Here is a 21,565-nt window from a genome sequence, read left to right as displayed (position 1 = left end):
GCCTACTGGGGTGGCCATTGGCTATTCAGGGAAGGGGCGGGGCGAAGCCGCCGCATGACGTCAGGACGCCACGGTCAAGACGTCGAAGCCAAAGAAGACAGAAGCCAGCCGGGTGGCCAAGCGTTGTCGCGGCCGTAGTGCTACCGCCTTGGGCCGCTGCTGACGAGTCCCGGGAGCGAACGGTCCTGGTTGGTGTGGGGAGCGGTGGGAGGGCGGGGACATTTTCCCTTTGGCTCTGCGCCCCGCGCCCCTGCGGCCTTCTGGGCCGTCGGGCCAACGGACGCCGCGCGAGCGTCGGCAGGGTGTGGCGGCGGCGGGCACTGCGCTTGCGCGCCGCGGGGGTGGGGACTCGCGGAGGCCTCGCGCGCGTGCGCGTCGAACGCGGCGGCCCCAGGCCCTTTGACGGCTGCCGGGCTGCGGGCGACGTTTCCTGGGCAACGGCGGCGTCCTTCGCCCTCGCAGCTTGCGGGACCGCCAGGTGCCATCAGCATCATCGCCGGCCTCGCACTGTAGCCCGTCTCCAGACCCCAGCCCTCACCCCGATCTACCTCCTCTCCAGTGTCCCACCTGCTTCCACGCAGGTTCTGGGTCTTTTTTTAATGGCTTCGCCTTTGTAGGACTTTACTCAGCTCCAGGCTCCTGTTTCCGATCCTTCACCTTCTTGTAAGACTGGGTGTCTGATGGGATTCATCTTAGTAGTCAGTTAACCCCTCCAGGAGTTCAGGCCCCTTAGTCCTTGTTTCTTTGCTCCCCCCCCCCCCCCCCCGTATTTCCCACCCGACTCTTAATGATTTCCTTAATATGTTTTGGGCCTCTTTAGTGTTCTCAAAGCATGTCCAGATTCCAACCAAGGGGATCACCCCTTCCAGCTCACGCCTACTCCTGCTTCTAGAAACCTCCAGTACGGGTCTCTTCTCTGCCCTCAGGGCACCTTCAGAGATCAGCCTTTAGGTGCTTCCTGACAATCTGTTTCCTTACTTGGGGGTCCCCTATGGCACCCTTAGTCTCTGCACGCTTTTCAGGGGAACTTCCAGGAATCATCTTCTGCTTTAGAAATTTCCTCCATTCTTCTGTGTTCTCCCAGGTCCAGGTGCTCCCTCTTTGAAAGGCTTCCCTCTTTCCAACCTTCTGAGCCTTAGGGTCTCTCAAGCTTTGCTTGTTGGAGTATTCTCCTCCTGCTTCCTCTCAGAACATGCATTCTCTGGAATTCTTTTCAGATCCCCTATCCTTGGCTGAGGTCCCCCGTCCCTCCTTTGGGCTTCCCCTGCCTGTCTCAGGGTTTCCCTCACATCCCCCTTTCCTAATGTGGACTTCAGGCCTTTTTCCTTGGGGAACTTCCTTGTTTTCCACCTGGAGCACTCCAGAGGGGCCAGAGCCTTCCGCTCATACTCTAGCTCCTCCATTCCATACCCAGAGTCCCCCTCACATTCTTTACCCCAGTGGTTCCTTCTTTCTCAAATTCCCCTTTTCTGCCTGATTTCTCACGGGGTTCACCGACTTTTCTTGCTCATTTTATGACATGTTTCTTGCTGTTTCTTGAGTCTCCCAATTCATTCTTTCTCTCATAGATAGTGGAAAAGCAGTCTGGCTCCCGAGGTCCACCCCTTATACCCCGAGGTCCAGATGGCGGCCAACGTGGGTGATCAACGTAGCACAGATTGGTTAGTGGGGTAGAGGGACAGAGGCCACTGGGGAGGGACAGTGGAAGCGAGGCCCAGGGGTGTCTCCTTGGGTGGGATCTCATACAGCCTGAGGAAAGTGGTATAGCAGTTCCTGGGGTTGGGGTAGGGCGTTTCTAGCCCCAAACACAAAGGGACACTACACTCTTGGTTGTAGTGTGGCAAGGCACGTCTTCCCCTCTGCGCCTTCATTTCAGAGAACTGTTAATTCTTCCAAGTAAATGTAGGGAGGAGGCAGCCTCTGACACTTAGTATGCAGTCATTGATCTTCTGTTAATTGCTTGGGGTTTTTTTTGTTTTGTTTTGTTTTCCAAAAAGCCTTATAATCTGCTGATCATAAGTAGACAGAATCCATTGATTCATAAAACACTGAGGCCTACTAGGTACAAGGCCTATGTTAAATTCTATGATATTGGCTACCGTTTTGTTTAAAAAGCTGTGTGCAAGACCCAGACTAGGCACCTTAAGCAGATGATTGCCTTCATCCTTCACAGATTCCCTGAAGCAAAAGCTGGTTATACTCATAGTGTAATTAGAAAATTTAGGGAGCTTAGGTATGGGATCCAGGGCCTGTTGTTTGCCCCCTGTCATCTTGTCCAGTTGTGTGCAGTGGGAAAACAAACTGATTCAATGTCCTCTCTCTGTAGGTCCTCTCAATACAGCATGGTGGCTGGCGCCAACAGAGAGAATGGCATGGAGACCCCCATGCATGAGAACCCAGAGTGGGAGAAGGCCCGCCAGGCCCTGGCCAGCATCAGCAAAGCAGGAGCTGCCAGCAGCTCCAAGGCCAGCAGCAATGGGCCTGTGGCCAGTGCACAAGTGAGAAAGCCACCTGGCCTGGGAACCCTGTGGGGTTTGCTGTGGGAGGGCCTCTGCCTGGTTTCCACCTGTAGCACTTGGATGGGGTACCCTGAGGGGGTAAAAAAGGTGTTTTTCTGTTATCCACATCAGCTGAGGGGGGAAAGGTCTATTTCCTTGAGGCTGCCAGAGCCTGATATTGCCCTGAAGAGGGAAGTCGTGCTCCTGGTTCAAAGGTGCCAAGTCTGAGAGCAGAGATAAGTTCTCTTTACAGAGATGGGCTTAATTCCCTCCTTGGCATACACCCATCAGTAAAGAGGCCTGGCTTCCTGGGAGCTGTGGTGCCTATGGGCTCCTGCTGCCCAGTGCTCACGGCATGGTGCTCCTGTTTTGCAGTACGTGTCTCAGGCAGAAGCCTCGGCTTTGCAGCAACAGCAGTACTACCAGTGGTACCAGCAGTACAACTATGCCTACCCCTACAGCTACTACTATCCCATGGTGAGTGTCCTCTGCAGGGCAGGGCACCTCGTTGTGGGCAAGGGGGGGGCGGTTGATGGAGTGGAGAGAACAGGCATGCTGCCTGAAACCCACTAGCTCACAGCCCATTAGGCAAGACCTGTGTGGCCCTCACGGCCTGCAGGCTCCTGCATGCCTAGTTCTGACCTCTCCCCTCTTCGAGTTCTGCTTATTGCTGTGAGACCTCGACACGAGCACACACCAAGTCCACCCATGCTTTGCTTTGCTGTAGCTCTCTCTCTGTGCTTTTCCTGAGAAGGTCTCTGCTTGGGAAGTGTCCTCAGAGAGCTGCTCCCTGCTCCCTGTTATAGAGCATGGGTTTTTGCTTTTTATTTCTTTGTCAAGGGATTTAGGATTGAGCTGGCAGTGGTGTTTGTTGAATGGGGCTTGTGAGAGCTGTCATAAGTGGGACGTGGGATCAAAAGAGGTTTAACTTTTCTTTTGTTTCTTTGACGTATGAGGAAGGATTTGGTGTGTTTGTACATGGATACAACAAGGGTGAGAGATGAGTAGAGAGGCTTAGATTGTGCACAGTTCCCAGCAGACAGGCGATCAAGGACAGCTTGCCATTAACCCTTCCTCCTGTGCCTTTGGCAGAGCATGTACCAGAGCTACGGCTCCCCCTCCCAGTATGGGATGGCCAGCTCCTATGGCTCAGCCACGCCCCAGCAGCCATCGGCACCCCAGCACCAAGGGACTATGAACCAGGTAACATCATGCCTGGCCAGCTGCCAGGCCGGCTAGAGGAGGGATGTCGGTTTTGAGGGGCCAGCAGTAAAGAGTCTTCTGCTATTTAGGCTGTTCACCATTTCTTTTTTTTTTTTTTTTTTTTTTGCTGCCACTCAATTCCTGATCTAAGAAGGAGGAGAGCAAAGCATAATTTAGAAATTAGGGTGGGTGTAGGGCTTGGGCAAGGCCAGGGGCTGCAGCATTAGAAGAGGGTGGGAGCTATTTGTCATGTGATGCCTGTCTTCCCTTTTTCCCAACATGCGCGCACACGCCTGCACACACACAGATCTGCATTCTGGCTTTGCATTTAACGTGCAGCTTGGAGGGATGGTGCATGGGAGCCAGATAAACCTTGGTTTGACTCTGGCTCTCTCACCCCCATATGATTTCTTAGAAGCCTTGTGACTCTTATATCTCAGCTGTTTGAGGTAGGGAGGGTTCCTGGGAATACTGGTAGTCAAATGGGTCTTAGTTGTGCGAGGTCAGAGACCAGGAGAATGGGGGCTTCCAGTGGCTATTAATGCTGAGGACTCGCTCTTCAGAGTAGGAACGCTGACAGCTGCCACTCAACAGCTGGGGCCCCAGACAGTTGCTCTGGCTCTCCCTCTTCTCAGTTTCCCAGCCGCACCAAGGGTGGTTAGTCAGAGCACTCACCCCAGGAGTCACTGGGGATGCGGACTAAGCGCTGAGTTCAGCGAGGGCCCCAGAGTGCCCTCACCTTCGGTTCCTGCTTCCTCCTGCAGCCCCCAGTCCCTGGCATGGACGAAAGCATGGCTTATCAGGCTTCTCCACAGCAGCTGCCTGCAGCCCAGCCCCCTCAGCCCTCCAACCCCCCACATGGGGCCCATTCTCTGAGTAGTGGGCCTCAGCCTGGAACAGCTCCAGCCACGCAGCACAGCCAGGCGGGGCCCCCTGCAGGCCAGGCCTATGGGCCACATACCTACAGTGAGCCTACCAAGCCCAAGAAGGGCCAGCAGCTATGGAACCGCATGAAGCGTAAGTTGGCAAAGCTGTGGGAAGTCTGAGGGTGGCAGGTAGGGACCCTCCTAGAGCTCTGAGCTCTTGGGTGTGAGTGAGATGCATGGGGTGCCCCTTGTCTTGGTGTCAGGGTAGTCCTGAGGCTGGGGTGGGGGCTGCTCCACAGCTAGGTGTGTGTGCTTTTCTGGGCCTTTCTCTGGAGTGTGACCTCTCCAGTTCCTGAATGTCTGGTTCCTTTTGCTGTTGACACTTCTGCATTCTGGGGGAGCCCCAGGAGTGTCTGGGAGGAAGAGCCTAACCCTAGTGTCTGCCACCTTCACAGCAGCCCCTGGGACTGGAGGTCTCAAGTTCAACATTCAGAAGCGGCCCTTTGCTGTCACCAGCCAAAGCTTTGGCTCCAGTACAGAGGGCCAGCACAGCAGCTTTGGGCCCCAGCCCAATCCGGAGAAGGCCCAGAACCACAGGTGACGGTCACCTCTTTCCCATGCCTGCCTCTGTGCTGTATGTAGTCTGTGCTCTGGCAAGCTCCTTCCCAGAGGCCATTTGCTCCTCCAAAGGAGGGAAGCTTCATTCCTGGGGTTGCCCCAAGCACTAAATGAGGCAGGGAAGGAATACTCAGGTTGTATCTGGCTCACTTGCCAGCTGAGTGGCCACATGAGGGTCTGCTTGGGTTTCGGGTCCTCCTGGCTGAGGGTCCTGGTCTGCCTTCCCCATAGCGGGCCTTCCACCCGTGGGAACCTATCTGGGAAGCCTGACGATTGGCCCCAGGACATGAAGGAGTATGTGGAGCGATGCTTCACTGCTTGCGAGTCCGAGGAGGACAAAGACCGGACAGAAAAGCTGCTCAAGGAGGTGCTGCAGGCCCGGTTGCAGGATGGCTCAGCCTATACCATCGACTGGAGCCGGGAGCCGCTGCCTGGGTCAGTCTGGGTGGGAGGGTGGTACTGCAGGGGCAGAGCTGCCAAGTACTTGGCTGGAGTCCTGGGCCCAGGAGCCAGCAGCTCCAGAGAGAAATGAGCCAGAAAGCTGCAGCCCGGGGCATAAAGTCCTGCGTTGGAGGGTGTAGTGTGGTAGTGGCCAGGAGGCCAAGGTCCGGGTCCCAGGGTGGGGAGAGCTGTGGGCTGGGGTGACATGCACTGCTTGGTGGTTAAGAGCACAGCCTGGACACAAAGAACCTTGGGCTTGCTCCCTTTCCTGCACCACGGCATCCACATAGCCTGGGTAAGTGCCTTTCCTGTGAGGTGGTGCCCTGGGCTGGGGGAGCGGTCTGTGATCTGCTGGTTGGCTGCCAGGTTGGTGATGCCCTGCCCTGCTGTATCCTCAGGCTGACCAGGGAGCCTGTGCCTGAGAGCCCCAAGAAGAAGCGGTGGGAGGCCCCTAGCAGCCTTCACCCTCCCAGGGGGGCAGGATCAGTGACCAGGGGCGGGGGTGCCCAGTCCCAGCGAGGGACGCCAGGGGCCGGGGGTGCTGGCCGAGCCCGGGGCAGCAGCTTCGCCAAGTTCGGCAACCGTAATGTCTTCATGAAGGACAACAGCTCTTCCTCCAGCACGGACTCCCGCTCCCGCTCCTCCTCTAGGTCCCCCACCCGCCACTTCCGGAGAAGGTGCGCAGCCTTGGGTTGGAGGGTGGCTGGGAAGGACTGTTCGAGGCGTGACCCGCCTGCTTCCTTGTGCAGTGACTCCCACTCGGACTCTGACAGCTCCTACTCGGGCAATGAGTGTCACCCTGTGGGCCGCAGGAACCCGCCCCCCAAGGGCCGGGGGGGTCGGGGGGCCCACATGGACCGGGGCCGAGGCAGGGCGCAGCGTGGGAAGAGGTAAGGCTTTTGGTGGGGCTGTGTCCCAGGCCTGGGCTTCCAGGTGGCCAGGGGTGCCTGCCTCCTTCACCCACCTGGTCTCTTCCCAGGCATGATCTAGCTCCTACCAAGCGTAGCCGCAAAAAGATGGCAGCGCTGGAGTGTGAGGACCCGGAGCGCGAGCTGAAGAAACAGAAGCGGGCAGCCCGCTTTCAGCATGGGCACTCTCGCCGCCTGCGCCTTGAGCCCCTGGTGCTGCAGATGAGCAGCCTGGAGAGCAGTGGGGCTGACCCTGACTGGCAGGAGCTGCAGATCGTGGGCACCTGCCCTGACATCACCAAGCACTACCTGCGTCTCACCTGCGCCCCTGACCCTTCCACAGTGCGCCCTGTGTCAGTAAGTCCCCAGCAGGGCAGGTCTGCCCCATGAAGTGCTGGCACCAGGCCTGGGGGGCCAACCCCAGGAGGGTGGCAGAGGACACGGGCCGGGGTGTGTGGGTGTGGCCCAGGCCATGGGAGGACTTCCACCCTGCGGGCCGCCACACTGGCAGATTGTTGTCCAGGAGAACTCATGGCAGACCTGTGCCTGGGCCCCTGCCGTTGAAGACTCATAGCCTTGCCAGAGGATTACTTGGCCTCCCTGAGCCTTGGCCCCCTCCCTCTGCGTCAGAGAGTATAGTCTGTCCCATGAACGTAGTGGAGCTGGGTGACCACAGGAGAAGGCACTTAGGCCCTGTGTGTGCAGGAGCCGAGGAGTGGTCTTTTTGGGCGTGTGTACGTCTTTGCTCATTTGTGGTGCAGTGGAGTCACTAGCATGGGTTTGATGTTCTAATGACGTCGCACAAGTGGAAGGGGGATGGCCTGGACATGTTTGCGCCGTCCCTTCTTGAGTTTGGATTCGATTCCCTGCTAGGTTTTGAAAAAGTCGCTGTGCATGGTGAAGTCCCACTGGAAGGAGAAGCAGGATTACGCCTTTGCCTGTGAGCAGATGAAGTCCATCCGGCAGGACTTGACGGTGAGGTGGACACTGGGAGGCACCCTGTGTAGACTGCCCTGCCCATTCTCCCTGCCCCCTGCAACTCCTGCTCTCCCCCTGGCCCAGGTGCAAGGCATCCGCACAGAGTTCACAGTGGAGGTGTATGAGACCCATGCCCGCATTGCCTTGGAGAAGGTGGGTGATTGGTGAAGGCCTACCGCTTCCTCCCTAGAAGCTAGCTGCTTGCACCTGCCTGGGCCTTACCATGCTCCTCCATGTCCCTGCCCTCAGGGTGACCATGAAGAGTTTAACCAGTGCCAGACACAGCTCAAGTCGTTGTATGCTGAGAACTTGCCAGGCAACGTGGGCGAGTTTACTGCCTACAGGATCCTCTACTACATCTTCACCAAGAACTCTGGAGGTGGGAGCGCAGCCCCAGGTGGGAGGGCACCATGCACAGGTGGTGCCCTGCCACCTGACATATGTGTCTTGGGCCCAGACATCACCACAGAGCTGGCGTACCTCACACGGGAGCTGAAGGCAGACCCTTGTGTGGCCCACGCGTTGGCGTTGCGGGCAGCATGGGCCCTGGGCAACTACCACCGCTTCTTCCGGCTCTACTGCCATGCACCCTGCATGTCTGGCTACCTCGTGGACAAGTTTGCAGACCGGGAGCGCAGGGCTGCCCTCAAGGCAATGATCAAAACGTACGTGGCGCTGTGCTCTCCTGCCCTCTGCACTGTGGCCTTGCCAGGCCAATCCCCTCCACTCGCCCCTGGCCTTCCACTCCCATCTGTTACTCATCTCCCCCCCCCTCCTGTACTCCCCTCATTGCTTTCCTCCTCACACCGTAGTCCTTGGCCCTCTTCTGACTCTTCTCCACCTCTTACCTCAATACTCCCAGCTCTCTTTCCCACTCTATGTGTCTTTCTTTCTCTCCTGTTCATGTCACCACGGACCTGGTCATCCTCACTTCTCTCTGGGTTCTTGGCACCCCTTCCAGGGCCTCTGCCCACCCATTGTACCTCCTTACTTGCTCCTGGCCTAGAGATGAACTGTGGGGGGGATGGCTGAGGGCCTCTCTTCCACTGAGACAGGCCCTGCTTCTACTCAGCTCCTTTGGGAATGCCAGACGTGTTTGAGGATAGGTGTGGTGAGGGCCAGCCACACTGGGGTGCTGCCGAAAGGCCTCGGTTGGACAGGTCTTCCTGACAGAGTGTGTGCCTTACTCTTTTGGCCTGGGGAAGCCATGTTTGACTCATGTGTAGACTCCCTGTTCTCAATTGGAGTTGAAATGCCCCCAGGGGACATGGGGTACCATCAGGAGACATTTCTGATTGTCACACTAAGGAGGATGCAGCTGGCATCTGGGGGACAGAGGCCAGGGAGGATGCTCAGCATTTTGGTGTACAGGATACCCTGCAGTCCTCCAGGCCCAGTGTCAGTCTTGCCTCAGGTTGAGGAGTCCTGGTCTGGCAGCCTGAACACCAGGCGAGGTAGCCTGGCCTTCCTCACGAAGGCATTAGGGTGGCAACTAGGATGGCTCGGAGTAAGGGGCGCACCATCAGCTTGAAGTTCAGGAAACCCATTCTGGGACCTAGTTCCAGTCAAGCCTGCGTAAGGGAGAGGCTGAGCCACAATAGGGACTGTGGGCACCGTGCCAGGGATGTGGTCACTAGCTGGGGAGGGAGTCAGGCGGCAGCGGCTGCTCAGCCCCGTGTGGCCTGATGGGCCCCTTAGTGGGCAGCCCTTGAGCTGTACTGCTGCACACGGGGTGTGATTGGCAAGTGATCGTTTCCTTATTAATATATAGATACTCGGCCATGGCAGCATAACCAGGAATGGCCCTTGTAGGTGGGGCTCTGGCCCATGGTTGACCTCATTCTCTCAGCGCCTTCCCCCTTGTGAAGTTGGCACAGCTCTTCCTGGCAGGCAGACCACAGAGCCATGTCCCTGCAGGGACTGGGAGGTCAGCTCAGGTGGCAGATGAGCAGGCTGTCCTGTCCTAGGGCCACAGGAAGCAGGGCTTTGCAGGCAGACCCTTTTCCAATATGTAGTGCCTCTGGCTCACTAGGTGCTGCTTCCTGTGCCTGTCAGGCAGAGTGACAGTCTGTAGACTCACAGGCAGCTCTGGACAGCTGTTTCCTGGCACTGTAACACATGTACAATGAGTAGTGTAGCATAATTGGAACCAAAAGTCATTATGTTAGGAGTCTGGATGAGTGTTGGCCAAGCACCTGTGCCCAGCTTCCAGGGGCACTCTGACCCACAGGGCAGCAGCAAGGGCTCCCCAGGTAGCACTGTTGGCCCTCCCATGCCCACGCACTACTCCCTGTCTGGCTCTTGCTCCTCAGCCAGTGGAGGAGCCAGCTGGGCCCTTCCCCTCCTGTCCCCTCTCCTTCCTGGACAGGTAAGTGAGGGCAAGGGGGGGTCACACTGGGGACTGGGGTCACCAGCCCCACCCCAGGTTCCCCCAGGCCCCAGTGGGGGGGAGGCTGGGAGGTGCAGGGGGAGCCAGCAGGGATTGTGCCGAGGAACAACACTCTGGGTGCCTGGCTTGGGGCACCCGCTCCCTGCCTGTGGGGCCCTCCCTGCCCACTCGCCTGCGGCCTCATCACTCTCTCCTCTTGTCTCGTAGCTTCCGCCCTGCGCTGCCAGTCTCCTACCTGCAGGCCGAGCTGGCCTTCGAGGGCGAGGCCGCCTGCCGGGCCTTCCTAGAGCCCCTGGGCCTGGCCTACACGGGCCCGGACAACTCCAGCATCGACTGTCGCCTCAGCCTGGCGCAGCTGCCAGCCTTCTGAGCACCCAGCGAGGATGGGGCGGGGGCAGGGGCTGGGGCCCCCAGTGCCACCTTTGCGGATTTTGTTTTTGAGCCATGGACTTGGGTTGTAAATTAATTTGTGGGGAGTGGGCTCCAGGAAGAGCCGCCATCCCTGCCCCCGTTTCCCACCGGGGAGTCTGTACAGAGATTTTTCTACATTTTTATTTTTTGCCTCAGAGGGACGGGTTGGGGAGGGGGGGGGCCATGGAGGTTGGGGACATGGTCTGCAGGCTTGTCTGTCCCCTTTTCACCTCCACTAATGCTGTCTCAGTGTTTTTTCTCTCTCTCTTTCGAGCTTCTACTCCGGTACCCGACCCGGCGCGCTGGCCCATCCCATGCCGGGGGGCCAGCGGAAAGAAGACAGGCCGTCCAGCCCGCACCCGCCTGCAGTGGGGTCACCAGCATACCAGCCCACGCCCGCTGCCTCGTCTGCCTCTTCACAGACTCTTGTTGCCCAGCCCTCTGGGGCCTCAGTGTTTTGGGGTGAGGGGAGCTGCTTAGAGACTATGCCCCGCCCTTGGCCCCTCACCCCAGAAATGCCAACGCCATCGTCTCCTCCACCACCACCACCAGACCAGCGCCACCACACCGCACTGAGGACTCCGGAGGCCATCGCGGGACCTGCCGGCCGGGCCGCCTCGTCTCAAGTTGTATTAAGTTGTCTCCGTGTCCCCTCCTTCCTCGCCCCCAATGTTTCTTCTGATTTTTTTTTCCCTTTCCCTCCCCTCCTGCTCCCAGTCCTCCCTGGCTCAGCACAGGTAAACCGGTCACCCTCCCTCCCTCCCGCCTTCATGGATCACCAGCTCACGTCATGTTTCCTTCTCTTTTCTTTGTGTGTGTGTTTATTTAAGTTATTTTTTCTTCTTCCTCCCCTTTTCTTTTCGGTCCTCCCTTCCTCTTCTGCCATGTAACTGGAGGATGTGCTATGAGTTTGCAAACAGCTGGACTGTCAGGCTGCTTTTTTTCCAGATGTCCCTCCTCTGCCTCCCTCCCCTCCTTCCCTTCCCTTCCCCTCCTTCATTCTTTCCTTGGAGCACTGAGCACCATTTGGAAGCTTGAGATACCAAAATTAAACAGAGAGAGAGAGCACAAGCCCCACAAGCACTGTCCTTTCTGCCTGGCCTGTGTCCCCCCTTCACTGTGTGGATTCAGTGTGTGGCCCCAGGGGTATGTCAGCTAGGGACTGGTAGGTGCTACCTGCCTTCCCCATGCGGCACAGCCAGACTCGCCCCAGGGGCTGGCTCTGCAGCTCTTGGTCCAGGCTGAACCTGGGCTCTGGGAGGTGGACTTGGGAGCCATGGGGCACCTTGGCCAGGGTGAGGTGGGGGTATAATCCCCCCCGGGGCCACAGCACTCTCAGCCCCTCTGCCTCCAGCCTCTGGCTGAGCACGTGGGCCATGCCTTCCAGTGTGGGGGACGGTGGGGCACAAAGTACGTGGTGGCTCAGGAGCACTAAGTCTTTAAACCGAAGATGCCGGGGTGCTTGAAGTCCTGGGGCCAAGAGGGCCCTTCTCAGAGCCCCGACTGCGGCTGCCTCCTCCCCTGGGCCTGCCAGCCGCAGAAGGGCCAGTGTCAGGTGCAGGGCATGTGTGGGCACCAGGAAGGCAGCACAGGATGGGTCGACTTGGACCAGGTGCTCCTGGGCTTTGGCTACTTCTGCCTGCAGCCCCAGATCGCTCACCATGAGGGCCACGAAATGTGTAGGGCGGGGTTGGCGAGGGGCCACAGCTCTAGCTGGCAAGTCCCTTTCACTGTCTTCTGGCCAGTCCTCTACACCCCACTCCATATCCATCTCCCCAACAGACATTCCCTTGGCTGCCGGCGTCTGCACCTCCCTGCTTGGTAGCACTGTGGCTCCAAGGGGCGCTATTGCCTTCAACGCCCCTATTGCCCTCTCTGTTTCTGCGAGATGCCTCCTCGGGACTGATGGTCCCGCGCCGGAGATCCCGCTCGGCCGTGGCTCCGTGGCTGTCTCGCACTTTTTTCCGGGTTCCTCCCGGTCGGATTCCCGAAGCTCTGTCCAGTCCGGGTTTCCGCTCGCTCCCTCGGGAGCAGCCTGGCTCTCCCGCCCTTCTGGGGCCTCGCAGGTTCTCTCCTGGTCTGGGGTCTCCTGTGCGTCCTCGCCATCAAGTGCGTCCAGGATGGTGGGGCCCCGGCCGGCCGCTGATCCCGAGCCGAAGACCAGGTCGGTGCGCGAGGCGCGGTCCCACACCAGGCGGCCGCGGAAGCGGAAGTAGCGCACGCGGTGCTGCGGCACGGCCAGCACGCCCGGCCCCAGCGCCGCCAGCGGCTCCTCCCAGCAGAAGGCGCTGAAGGGCTCCTCGCGCACACCCAGGAAGCGGTCGACGTAGCCCACCGTGAAGTCGGCGGGGTCGAGGCGCGGGTCCCAGCGGATGCGCTGGATGACGGCCGCGGCAGTGCGCAGCGGCGGCTTCTTGGTCCCCGCCTCCGGCTGTGCTCCGCGGCTAGGCGGCGCCTGGGCGCCGGGGTGCGGCTGGCGGCAGCGGGCGCCGAAGCGACAGCGGCCCTCCAGGAAGAAGCGGCAAGCTGGCGGGGATGCGGGGTCCTCGCCGGCGCCCTCCGGCAGCAGTCCGGGCTGTCCGGCCATCACCGTGGGTGCTGAGGTCTCAAGGGATCTCTGCTGGCACGGCGCCGCGCTGGAGTTTGGCTCCCGCCGCTGGCGACCGCACCACACCCCGTACCTTAGCCCCCGTCGTCCCGGGCACCTAGTCCCTCTGATTTACATAGCTCCGCCCCCAGTTGGTTGATCAGCATGTCCCCGCCCCTTGGGAGGCTTTAGAAGGACTGGCCCCGCCCCAGGGCGATTTACAGGGTCCTCCCGGTCTGGGGTTCCCTAAGCCTCCCGGCCCCGCCCCTAAGCCAGCGGTGGACACCCCTACTCCGATCCCCTTTGCCTCAGAGCCGGCCGGAGGGAGCCTGGCCCCACCCGCAGTTCAGCATTCGCAGGTGCAGTCTTGCGCCTCTGGGAACTCAAAGGTCCCCAGACGCCCTCTGCACTGGAACCACGCCCCTTGAGGCTCCAAAGGGGTTCCCAGTTGTTTCCCTCTGCGACCACTCCCAGAATAAATGGTGGCCCCACCCTGTCGGGGCCACCTGAGACGCTCGGGGCAAGGCAGCAGTGGCTGCCAGGCCTCGGTATTCTGCAGCCTCGCCGGGGCTGCGTCTGAGGCCCGGCGCCTGGACCCGGGGGCAGTGTTCTCGGTCAACATTTGATGAATGAAAGAGGCAGTAGGAGCGGCCGGTTAGCGCCCGGCTCCCTACGGCCAGGAACGGCCTGGCCACGCCTCGGGGGCCCTTAAAGGAGCCGCATCTCACCGATACTTGCCAATCGTCGACCTAGTCTGGATGACAAGCACAACTCTCAAGTACTGGGGCCCCACAGTCATTTCTTCTCCTCTCCCCTTACCCGCCAAAGTGAACAGACAGAGCCCTGGCGCAAACCTTAGCCGTTTTATGTGCGCAGAAGTGGGGTGCCGGTAGGGAGGGCGCGAGGAACCTGACGCCTACAGACCAAGGACATCGTCCAGCTCGAGGTCGGCGTTGGGGCGGCAGCGGGCCCTGGGGTGCTGCGCCTCGAGACGCGCGTCCACTTCGGGCTTGGCGGCCGCGGCGCGCTCCGCGTCCATGACTCCCAGCACGGCGTCCAGCATGGAGGGGCCCAGGTCCAGGTGGAAGGACAGCAGCGGGTCGGCGGGAGCCGATGGGCGGGGGGCGGGCGCTGCAGGCTGCGACACTGCGGCCGGCGTCGCGCTACGTGGGCTCCCCGCGGGCGGAGCGCAGGGTTCGGAGGGTGGTCCGCCGCCGTGGCGGCTCAGGAAGGAGGTGTCCCCGAAGGCGTCGCCGCCACGCCCCACGTGCAGTGTGTGCCGGAAGTCGCCAAGCGGCGCCGAGATGGACAGCGCGCCGCGCTCGGTCCTCTTCTTGGGCTGCGCGGGGCCCAGCTGCTTCAGCACCGGCATCTGTGGGGTCACAGGCGGTCAGCGCCGCATCTCTGGGAGCCCTGCCCAGCCCTGCCCCGCAGCTGTGCAGTCCTCGCGAAGGATGCTCTTCGCTAGGACAGGGTGGTGGTGGGGTGATTATTGAGATTTTACAGGTAGGGAAACTGAGGCTCTGAGAGGTCCAAGGTCAGAGATACCTGGACTCAAATATCAGATTCAGATTTAGGCCTGCCTTACTCCAAAACGCGCATGGCGCTCTGCTGATTGTCCTGAGAACTGATATCAGAACTTTCCTGTAGGTCAGGCAGAAAGAAGCTCCTCCACATTCCCTGCACAATGCTTCCCAACCTGACAAGTAGAAACTCCAGCTAGATGAGGATGAGATTCCCCAGGACCCATCCTTGCAGACAGGCCCTACTTTGTCCACTAGGGAAGGCAGGTTTAGCGCCGCGCGTGTACACACACACACACACACACACACACAGAGGAAGAGGCACAAAAGCCATAGCAAGTTCTAATTGGGGAGGTTTGGAGGTTGGGGGATGCTAATATTTGCACAGCGTTTTGTAATTTAAATGATCTGGTTTGAGAGACCATGACCTAACAATACAATCCTTATACTTTGTAAGAAACTAATAATGCGAACCCCTCTTGGGTTAAAAATGGCATCATGACACATATTTGAAGACAGCTGCTTGAGAACTGTAGACTAGTTGCACTCTTGCTCTTTGGGATTGGACAGCAAACGCAAGTGCAGCCAGCCTCCGCCATGTCCTGGAACTGGGCAGTTTTTTATGGAACTCCTGGGAAGGACTTTGTTTTAACAGTCAGTTATTATGATGGAAAGCCTTTGTTGTTGTTTCAATCAAAGCCCTGCCCTTTGCCAACTGTATGAGTTGAGATCTATTACTCTTTCTGTTTTCCTATCTATAAAGTGGATGAAATAATACTGTTTTCATAGTAAAGCTCCATTAAATAAAACAATATTTATAATTATGCCAGCTGTAACTGGGTGCAGCAAGGACAGAGGCTGAGGCAGAGGACCCCAAGTTTAAGGCCAGCCTTAGCAACTTAGACCCTCACCTCAAAATAAATAAATAAAAATGAGAACTCAGCAGTAGGGCATCCACTGGTTAAATCTCCAGTACTGGGGGGGGGGGTGTTAGCCAGTTGGCAGAGCTAGTAGGCTAGTATTGGGGGGAAATGTTTCCCCAAACAAGTGTGAAACAGAGTGTAGAACAAAGATAAGACTTGGTGAAACCAAATGACCAAACAATGCAGCCAACATTGTTTTTAGTGACCAGGATTCTGGGGTGTATCAACAATAGTGTGGAAAAAAAGTACAGCAGAAAGAACTTAAAATAGTTTAGAGGGATGTATTCTAAGTACTGCCCTACACACACACACACACACACACACACACACACACACTCACACACATACACTTTGCATTTTTTCCCCTCTGGGGAAACCGGTCCTGATTTGCCATCTCCACAGTATTTATCACATTTCTCCAACCTTAACCTACATGAATAAATACACCTTTATTGTAACCCAGCACGCAACCACTCTTCCCTCCTCCCCTATAAAAGAAACAAAATTTTTATGAAATAAGGCAGTCCTTACATCATGGTAACTACTCTGATCCATTCTCTTTTAACATTTTATTTTTAAATGATCAACTCATTAAAGGATCTCCATCCATAATTTAAAACTCCTCTCTAGCTGCCAAGCAGTGCCCTTTATCTCAGCACTTGGCTCTGCATGAGTTGGGGTGAAAGGTGGATCAGGAAGCCAGCCACCCAGGGTAGGCTGTGGCTGTGCCCAGGGCTGTGAAGCCCTGGGTAAACTGCTTAGCCTTTCCCACATCATTTCCTCATCTGGGAAATGGAATGATACTAATATAATACTTCAGAGTCTTTTGGCAAGGATTGGTGAGATGCTGCCAATCCCAGTCTGAGCGTAGTAGCAGCACTCAGTGAAATGGTTAAGAAAGGCTGAAGGGAATCCACCCTGGGTCATTCCCCCAGGTCCCAGAGAAGGACCCCTGACTTGCCTAAGCTCACAAAGCCAGCTCTGTGGGACTCCAGAGTCCTGCGAGGGCTCCTTCCACCGCCTGCTCCTCTTGAACTCACCACTCCCCTGCAGCTCCCTCTGCCCCCTTTTCAGGGCACCCGTCATGCTAGTGCCACACAGGGGAGTGCTTTAAGATGGTGGTTTCTGACATCATGCATGCTTGGCTTACATTGTCATTTCCTTTTGGTGGGATCCAAACAAGCTCCTCAGCCTAGCCCTGGGTTTACCCTCTGAAAACCAGGCACATCATGAAGTACACTGGCCACACTTGCCTTTTATTTCCAAGGCACTTATTCTAGATCAAACACTGGTCTAAGTGTTTCACAGGATGAACTAATTCATTTAATCCTCAAAACGACCAAGTAGGGGGAGACTGAGATTCTAATGTCCATTTTACAGAAGTGTGATGGCTGCGGTACAGAGAGGCTGGGCATCTTGCCCTAGGTCACACAGGACTAAATGTTGCAGGGCAGATTTGGCACCCAGGCAGATGAACTCCCGAGCCTAAGGATGATATTATATGCTTATAGCCACGGGGTTGTGCAATTGCCCGCGTTCAATCTGATACAAACCCCAGGCATGCCCTTGCTCCGTTAGATGTATGTGGTTTTCTTTTCTCTTTTTCGTTTTAGATGAGGAAAGAGTTTTCCAATGCCACCTATTCTCCTAGCTAGCCCCGGGACCCTGGGCAAGTCACTCCCTCCTCCCAGCCTGGGTGTCCTCTGGATCAAGGGCTCTAATCGCCCCCTCGCAGGGTTGTAGGGCTTCGTGCAATGAGGTCAGGCTTGGAAAAAGTTCGTCACTGGCCCCATCTCGTACAGAGGGGCTGTTGTTGGAGACACACCAAACAGGCCCAGAGCAGGCCGCCCAGCTGCAGGCCCTCCACCCGCGCGCTCCTCCGGCCTGGCCGCCCCCTCTTTCCTGCCCCGCAGGGCCCCGACCCAGCTGCAGGGGTGGAGGGCACCGCCGGCTCACCTCTGCCCTCGGCACCAGCCCCAGCCCCAGCCCCAACAGGGCGGAAACTCGGGATCCCGCCGGACTGGTTCTCAGACCCGAGGGAGAGGCGGGAGCAGGGGTGCGGCCGTGGGGGACGGAGCGGAGACCCCGCGCTCGCTCCGGGGTTTCTGCGGGCCTCCCGGGCCTCCGAGGCCACGTGGCTGCGGGGACTTCAGCCGCAGCAGCCTCTGGTGGCTGCCCCTCTTCCCTCTAGTCGGGACCCGGGACCCCTGCCCACCATCGTCCCTTACCTCGTGGCTCTTTCTGAGCGGGGCAGGCGACAGCGGGGCTCGGGCTGGGACCCTCCCGGTATCAGAGTCTGCCTCCGCCTCGCCTCGCCTCCTAGTCCCCCGCCCGCGCCTTCTTCCTTCTTCCTCCGGGCGGGATTTCACCTGGTGGAGGAAGTGTCAGCCGAACCTGGAGAGGGACTCAGGACCTCGGTGTCGGGTCCCACCTCCTAAGCCCCCCCCCCTGCAGTCCCAGGTCAGGAGACCCAACCCCTAGCTTTCTTATTTCTCCTGTAGGGGAGGGGGGCACTCCTCCCTGGGACCCAGGGTCCAGGCCCAGCCTCCTCCCTGGGACCCAGGGTCCAGGCCCAGCCCCCTCCCTCAGACCCAGGGGTCCAGGCCCAGCCTCCTCCCTCGGACCCAGGGTCCAGGCCCAGCCCCCTCCCTCGGACCCAGGGTCCAGCCCGAGCCTCCTCCCTCAGACCCAGGGTCCAGGCCCAGCCCCCTCCCTCAGCCCCAGGGTCCAGGCCCAGCCCTAGCCCACCCTAGCAAGCCCTGGCATAGGCTTTCTTCTTTACCTGCAGGAGAACCTTCAGCCCCTCTCGGGGCCATGGAAGGAGACCAAGCAGGAGCCAAGTCACACTAGTTCTCCGTCTGCTCTGTTCCTTGTTCCTGGGCAGAGAGGGTTAAGCCACAAGCCCCTCCCAGTGTTCCTTATCCCCAAAAAGTTTGCCTCCAGGATTTAAAGGACTAGGAAGCAGTGGTGGAAGAGCTGAGGCCCCTCCGGCTGGCTCTGGGGCAGGAGGCCAGGACTGGGTGTGCTCTACACTGCAGAGGGCTGGGGGTGGATGCGCTGGGCCCTCCCCCTGCCCAGCTTGGAATTTCCTGACACTGGGGAAGTCTGGCTGTTTAGCAGTAATTTAGAGTAATTTCTTCCAGATTGCAGCTGGTGGGGGAGTGCCTGTGTGCAGATTGGGAGAGGGAGAGAAAGAGACAGAGAGAGAGAGAGAGAGTCACTAAGACCAGCAGAAGAATGAAGGGGTCTGTAGAGGGACAGTCTGAGCCCTGCTGTGGGGCACCCCCTAGACAACTGTCCCTGACTGAAGCCACCCTCCATAGAAAGACCATTCCATCACTGTGAGCATCTGTTTATGGCGAAGAGAGTTGGGAGAGCAGAGGTTCCTGGGAGGAAGCAGGCTCACAGGGAAGCAGGGAGGCCCATGTGAGAGGCTGGGCCACTGGAGGGGGAAGTGGAGGCCCAGGTGGAGAACAGGGTGGGAGACTGCCCCAGTGGAGAGGTAGGCTGGGCTGAAGTTGGGGGAAAGGAGAGGAGCTGATATTAGAGATGAGAGGGAAGATGCTCTGTCCCAGACCTCTGCCCTTCCTGCATTTCCATGCAGGACCAGCCTCTTCATGTGTGAGGTCTAGTACAAAGGACCAGATGGGGCCCATGATCAAAATGATCAGGAAGAATTTCCAATGGGTCAGCATCGATTCCAGCCCCAGACCCTTCTGAGCAGGGGACCCTGGGTGACCTCACGCATGTCCGTGAGGCTGGCCCTTGAGCGGTGGGGAGGGTTAGGAAAGAGACAGGGAGGCCAGAGACCTGGTGACACACAGGGACTCCCACAAGGTGGGTTTCAGTTTGCCCTGAGAGGCCAGGCTGAAGGCAGCTCGGAGCTGAGCCCGGGTCCGGGCAGGGTTAGGTGCAGGCATTAGCCCCCTGTGGAGCTGAGTGGGGATGGATTGGAACAGGCCCGGGCTCCGTACCCTGAGCAAAGTCTTAGGGACAGAGGCGGTCACCAAAAACCCAGTCATGGAGACAAAAACATGGACCTAAATCAGCGATTTTTATTAATGTCAAATTCATATGACACAAAATTCACCAGCTCAGTGGTGAACTACAGTGGCATTTGGTACTTTCACATCCTTGAACAGCCTCCATCTCTGTCTAGATTCAAAACATTCCCTCACGCCAAGGAAACCCTGCTGAGCAGCCACTCCCCCTCCCCTGAGCTCCGGAGGGAACCGGTGGTCAGGTTCTGACTGCGTGGGCCACCTGTTCTGGGGAGCCTGTAAGGACCTGGTCAGTGGAAGCATGCCTTGGGCAGCCTCAGGTGTCTGGGGTTGGCTGAGTGCTCTTGAGCATCCCCAGCACTGCCCTGCTGCCTGCGGCCTGCTGTTCAGGTACACTAAGCCAGGCACAGTGACAGCCGGAGGCGGGGAAGCTCTGCTCTGCTCCTGAGCCCTCTCAACCATGAGTCCCACCAAAATCTCTCAAGGGTCACCCTGTAACTTAGAGTCAATGAATTGTGGGTGTTGACCACATCCACAGGCACCTGTCCATGGCCACACTGGTGACTGGAGGGTCACCAAGTGGACCATGGAACCAACCATCACCCCAGGATGATATCCCTAATGTCAGGTCCATAACCCAGATCCCACCTGCGAATGGGATGTGACGTGGGACTAATGCAAGGGCACCTTTGGGGGAAGTGTCCCGCCTTCTGCAGTGACCGTCAGAAGTTGTCCCGATGTACGTGGGTACTTCATGGACCTCACAAGGTCCCAGGCTCAGAAGGGCCCTGTGCTGGATTTAATGCTCACCCACTTGACATTCTTTCTGATCCTTTCAACACGGACCCCCACCTTGTCCTTGGCACTGGACCCCACAGGTTAATTAGCTGGTCCTGCTTCGAAATGCAGGAGGGCGAGGCTCGAGCCAGAGCAGGGGAGAAGAGCAACCCTGGAGAGATAAGAAGAGGAAAGGGACCTTGGACAAGTCCTGGCAGCAGCCAGAGAAGGAGGAGAACTGTGTCTGGGGAGGAATCGGCATCTCCAATGCAGGCCAAGTACAGCAAATCTTGGGGTTCGGTGGAGAGATAAGGAAGTGCTGAGGAGAGTGGGCAGACGCAGGAGCCCCCTGAGAGGGGAGGCAGGAACCCTCAGGCAGGAGGCACTCAAAGGCAGGTCTTTGTTTCTTTGGTTGGACTGGATACATTTGCTGTTATTTTGTTTCCTTTTTTTTAAAAATGTAACTTTTCATGACACAAAGGATAGGGGAGCACATCCTCTCCTGGGAGAGGTTGGGGCAGCGAGGGGAGAGACAGAAATTTTAAGTAGGCTTCCGTGAGCTCCTCCAAACCAGTCCCCAGCTCAGCGTCCCCTAAGCTTGGTCTGGGGTGCACATCTCCCCACTGGGAAAATGTGCTTTACCATTTACAAATGCAAAAACCAGGGCTGTTTGGGGCTGGGCTGATCCATTCCTGTGTTACAGGGCCATCCTGGGCACGGCGGCGGGGTGCTGAGGAGCATTGCTGGGCTCTGTCTAGGGACCCCGGCAGCTCTCTCCCCACACACCTCCCCCACTCCCAGTTTGAACAACCCAAGATGTTTCCTGAGTGTCTCAGTGCACTTGGGTGCTAAGACAAAAGCCCACAGAGGAGGCGGGCTTTTGTTCATGTTACTATAAGCAATGGCATTATATTAATATAGACATTACACTATCATAAACAATGCCATTGTCTGTCACAGTTAGGAAGTCCAAGGTCCAACCCCAGCAGATGGGGGTCTGGCAGAGGGCCTGTTCCTGACACCACCTCACCCTCTGGCTGTGTCCTCATGCAGTGGAAGAGGTGAGGGTGCCCCTGGGGTCTCTTATGAAAGTACAGACTCCATTCAGGAGGGGAGCCTTCATGACTTAATGTCCCCACGTAAGAGAACTTCAGCATAGGGATCCCGGGACACACGTTCAGACCACAGGCAGTGCCCCGTACCCCCTAGGGTGTGAAGACCCCTTGGCTGAGGAGCTCCCATGTAGATTGCATCGGGAAACATTCAGTGCACTTTGAATACACAAACGGGATCCCACAGGGTACCTCTGGGTCACCCCATTTTCCCATTCATTTTGGGAATCATTCATCCTCAGTGCAGACTTAAAGAGAGAAGCTTGCTTCAGTGTCACAAAAGTACGTAACAAAACAGCTGTAGCCGGTGATGCTTATTTATAGCTCATT

At 57.8% G+C, this 21,565-nt stretch overlaps 3 protein-coding genes across 10 annotated transcripts; 1 reads left to right on the top strand and 2 right to left on the bottom strand.

Annotated features, from left to right (window-relative positions):
• Positions 1–29: 29 nt before the first annotated feature.
• Leng8 (leukocyte receptor cluster member 8) lies at positions 30–11,383 on the top strand. Of its 7 annotated transcripts, XM_005341560.5 has the most exons (16): positions 30–188; positions 1,569–1,661; positions 2,327–2,498; positions 2,874–2,975; positions 3,591–3,701; positions 4,466–4,718; positions 5,023–5,164; positions 5,417–5,620; positions 6,025–6,303; positions 6,376–6,516; positions 6,606–6,891; positions 7,408–7,509; positions 7,597–7,665; positions 7,762–7,891; positions 7,970–8,177; positions 10,109–11,383. In XM_005341560.5, exons 2-16 carry the CDS (start codon positions 1,624–1,626, stop codon positions 10,269–10,271), a joined length of 2,400 nt encoding a protein of 799 aa, XP_005341617.2. In that variant the 5' UTR covers positions 30–188; positions 1,569–1,623; the 3' UTR covers positions 10,272–11,383. The 7 variants fall into 7 exon arrangements, with proteins under 7 accessions (XP_005341617.2, XP_013221269.2, XP_077887575.1 ...); XM_013365815.4 differs by lacking the exon at positions 3,591–3,701; XM_078031449.1 differs by having other exon boundaries at positions 5,026–5,164; positions 7,970–11,383.
• On the bottom strand, positions 11,106–13,613 carry Leng9 (leukocyte receptor cluster member 9). Its single transcript, XM_005341588.5, has one exon. It carries the CDS (start codon positions 12,897–12,899, stop codon positions 11,427–11,429), a length of 1,473 nt encoding a protein of 490 aa, XP_005341645.2. The 5' UTR covers positions 12,900–13,613; the 3' UTR covers positions 11,106–11,426.
• Positions 13,614–13,743: 130 nt separating this feature from the next.
• Cdc42ep5 (CDC42 effector protein 5) lies at positions 13,744–18,367 on the bottom strand. 2 transcript variants are annotated; one of them, XM_040279932.2, is made up of 3 exons: positions 18,128–18,367; positions 17,574–17,739; positions 13,744–14,271 (listed from the first exon to the last, which is right to left on the bottom strand). In XM_040279932.2, exon 3 carries the CDS (start codon positions 14,269–14,271, stop codon positions 13,816–13,818), a length of 456 nt encoding a protein of 151 aa, XP_040135866.1. In that variant the 5' UTR covers positions 17,574–17,739; positions 18,128–18,367; the 3' UTR covers positions 13,744–13,815. The 2 variants fall into 2 exon arrangements, with proteins under 2 accessions (XP_040135866.1, XP_013221272.1); XM_013365818.4 differs by having other exon boundaries at positions 17,574–17,714.
• Between the last annotated feature and the right edge of the window lie 3,198 nt (positions 18,368–21,565).

This window comes from Ictidomys tridecemlineatus, chromosome 15 (genome assembly GCF_052094955.1).
Source record: "Ictidomys tridecemlineatus isolate mIctTri1 chromosome 15, mIctTri1.hap1, whole genome shotgun sequence".
NCBI classification, from domain to species: Eukaryota; Metazoa; Chordata; class Mammalia; order Rodentia; family Sciuridae; genus Ictidomys; species Ictidomys tridecemlineatus.
The sequence above is the reverse complement of the archived record's forward strand: the minus strand, read 5'-3'. Positions and strand labels throughout refer to the sequence as shown.